Raw genomic sequence first — 3,165 nt, 5'->3', positions numbered from 1 at the left:
ATCCCTGGTGTACGCCCTTTCCAATTTTGAACCATGCAGTGTTGCCCTGCTCTGTTCTGACAACTGCCTCTTGGTCCAACTATAGGTTTTGCATTAGCACGGTTAAATGTTCTGGGATTTCCATTCTTCTCAGAGTCAGCCACAGTTTGTTATTATCCACACAGTCAAACGCCTTTGCATAATCAATGAAACACAGATAGACATTCTTCTGGTATTCCCTGCTTTCAGCTAAGATCCATCTAACATTAGCTACAATATCCCTAGTACCACGACCCCTTCTAAACACAGCCTGGACTTCTGGCAGTTCTCTGCGGATGTGCTGTTCCAGTCATTTTTGGATAATCTTCAGTAGAATCTTGCTTGCATGTGAGATCAATGATATTGTTCTGTAGTTTCCACTCTCGGTCGGGTCACCCTTCTTTAGGATGGGAACAAATACAGATCTCTTCCAGTCAGTTGGCCAAGTGGTCGTTCTCCAGATTTAAGGTAAGATAATAAAAACTGAGGGGACTTTCCATTTCAAAAGTGAATGGGCACTATAAAGCCTCCACTCCTTCCAGGCAACCCAGAGAGGCTCCAGAATAACTGCCATAACTGAACACCTAATATCGGAGATGATGCGGATGATGGCATAGGATAGTGTAGCATTCCCATCTGTTTGTAGTTTCACTATGAGTCGTAGTCGACTCAAAGGCACCTAGCAACAGACTTTTGGGCCTCGATAGTCTGTGATATAAGAATTCAGTCAGAGTCTGATGGCCTCAGGCCTGAAGAGGCTGTTCTGGGGCTAGTTGAGGATCTTAAGAGAGGAGTGACTCCAGTGCTTATCTTAGAACACAGGGAGACTTCACAGAATGCAACCTCTCAGTGCTGGAAGCCCCAGGGCTTCTTGTCGAGAGATCCTGAGGAAGGTGAGGACTTTGCTCTAAGGGAGGTGACATCTGTTAAACAGAATAAGGAATCAAATCATCCAGGTGTTTTAACTCTCTCTCTCTCTGTCTCTCTCAAGTTTTCATTATTTTTGAGGCTTCAATCACCTGACCTCACAGAGCTTTAGAACCCAGATCCTGCCTAAAGATAAGCTATTGTAAGCTCTGTGGTTACTGATAATTGTCTCATTACTTTCTTCTTGGGTGTCTCAGGGAGTTGAGTTCTTGATTGGATGAGATGACTTCAAGTTGCAAATGGCAGAGGATCTAGTCCCAGATAGTATTCAAAACGAGAATGCTATCTGAAGACTTAAGATATCTACCCAAAGACAGAATGGAAACACAAGACCCTACCACTTGTTTCACAGTAGTCACAGAGATAAGTCTTTAATATGAGAAGAGTAATACTTTGTTAGCAGATAAGAGGGTTCCTATATTGTGTAAAGAGCCAAGTAATGGCTGAGAGAATGTACAAAGCAGGGCCTTAGCCTTAAGAAGCTTTATCCTGGCTTCCTTGTATATGATGTCTCAGCTTCCTTGTCTGAAATCTTCTGACTGAAGAAGACTTAGATAAACAAAAAAGAAGAGGCCCAAATCCTTCCAGAAGTCAAGATGAGGGCCCTCAGTGAGAACTGAGCTGCCCATTCACTCCTAAATAGAGAAGATTGCACAGATCCAAGTCCTATCTCCCTATTGTCAGTATTTGGCAGATTTGAGCAGAGTTGACATCTTCATCCTCAGGAACTTTTGTATTTCTACTAAATTCATATGTTACTGGTTGAGCAGGACTATAGGGTTGTGAGGGATGAGATTATTTTCTTGAGAAAAAGACACATGGAGGCAACTATTGTTCGCACCCCTCATAGTTGACTGTATAAGCTGAGTCTGCTTACATCTTTTTTTAATTTTCTTAGTTGTGGACCCCATTGCTTGCCCTGCTGAGAACATCCCTGTCACTGTTACCAAGAGTGATAATGTCTTATGATTCCGAAAGCCTAAACTACATGTATGATGAAAGCCTGGAGGAAGCACAGTTTCCTGAAACTTCTGAAGATTTCTCTCTCTCCTCCTTGTTCTCTGGTCTGCTAAAAGAGGTTCCTGTTGTTGATACATCCACTGGCATTGCAGTCACCTCATCAGGCAAACCAGATGAGGGCATCAGAAGTCAAGAGGAGAAAAGTTTAAAGGCCATGGCGCCCATGCCAGGCACTGATAATGTGCTTAGAGAGGCTCTAGATGAGAAGGTGACTATGCTGATACAATTGTTACACAAGTATCAAATGAAGGAAGTTATCACCAAGGAAGAGACACTGGAGATGGTGATTGGAGAGTATAAAGATCACTTTTTTGAAATCTTCCATATGGCTTCTGAGCGCATAGCTCTGGTCTTTGGACTTGATGTGTGGGAAGTGGCTCAAGGCTACACTCTTCTCAATAAACTGGGTCTCAGCTATGATGGGCTGCAAAGTGGTAATGAAGGCATACCCAAGACCAGCTTCCTGATTTTTGTCTTGGGAGGGATCTTCATGAAGGGCAACCATGCCACTGAAGATAACTGGAAAGCACTGAATAGGATGGACATACATGCTGGTCAGAATCATTTCCTCTATGGGGAAACCAAGAAGTTAATAATGAAAGATTTGGTGTCAGAAAAGTATCTAGACTGCAAAAAGGTGCACTCAGTGATCCTCCTCGTGATGAATTCTGGTGGGGTCCAAGAGCCCATGCTGAGATTAATAAGGTTAAATTCTCAGAGGTTTTGGCTAAGATGCTGATTCTCCTACTTTTTCATCTTGCTTTGAGGAGGCTTTGCGAGATGTGAAAAAGAGAGGCATATTTTCTTCCAAGATTAATATTACTCTCAGACTCAGAACATGACCAGAGCCAATTCTTGGAGTTCCTATGACCCTCAGTGTGGCCTTAGGGAAATGGTCCACTTTTCCTGGAAGCTCAGGGTGGAGCTTGAGGGATCACATTATATAAGATTTGGGAGTTTTAGTTCTATATAGCAAATTTTGAGATATATCTTTTGAAGAGAGGCAATATTTTAATGTTGTTCATTTTATTATAGAATGTGATTAGTTTGATAACCTTAACTTAAAAATGACAATTGGTGACACATTTATTGGTGTTTATGAGGTTTTATGGTAAGAGCTTTGATATTTTTAAAAAACAAATTTAGAAACCATTGATCTCATTTAAAATCTGTAAGAAGATAAAATGTCTTGGAATAGGT

General features: G+C 41.6%; 1 protein-coding gene across 1 annotated transcript; it reads left to right on the top strand.

The window, feature by feature from the left end:
• The first annotated feature begins 1,903 nt into the window (after nt 1-1,903).
• Nucleotides 1,904-2,704, top strand: LOC102873850 (melanoma-associated antigen B16-like). The gene has a single exon (XM_006881858.1). It carries the CDS (start codon nt 1,904-1,906, stop codon nt 2,702-2,704), a length of 801 nt encoding a protein of 266 aa, XP_006881920.1.
• Nucleotides 2,705-3,165: the final 461 nt, after the last annotated feature.

The sequence above is a fragment of the Elephantulus edwardii genome, unplaced genomic scaffold (genome assembly GCF_000299155.1).
Source record: "Elephantulus edwardii isolate Elephantulus edwardi_28Jun2011 unplaced genomic scaffold, EleEdw1.0 scaffold00016, whole genome shotgun sequence".
Taxonomy (NCBI): domain Eukaryota; kingdom Metazoa; phylum Chordata; class Mammalia; order Macroscelidea; family Macroscelididae; genus Elephantulus; species Elephantulus edwardii.
The sequence above is the reverse complement of the archived record's forward strand: the minus strand, read 5'-3'. Positions and strand labels throughout refer to the sequence as shown.

Coding starts and splice junctions, on each gene's coding strand:
- LOC102873850 (XM_006881858.1), top strand. CDS start 1,904: ATGTCTTATGATTCCGAAAGCCTAAACTACATGTATGATGAAAGCCTG.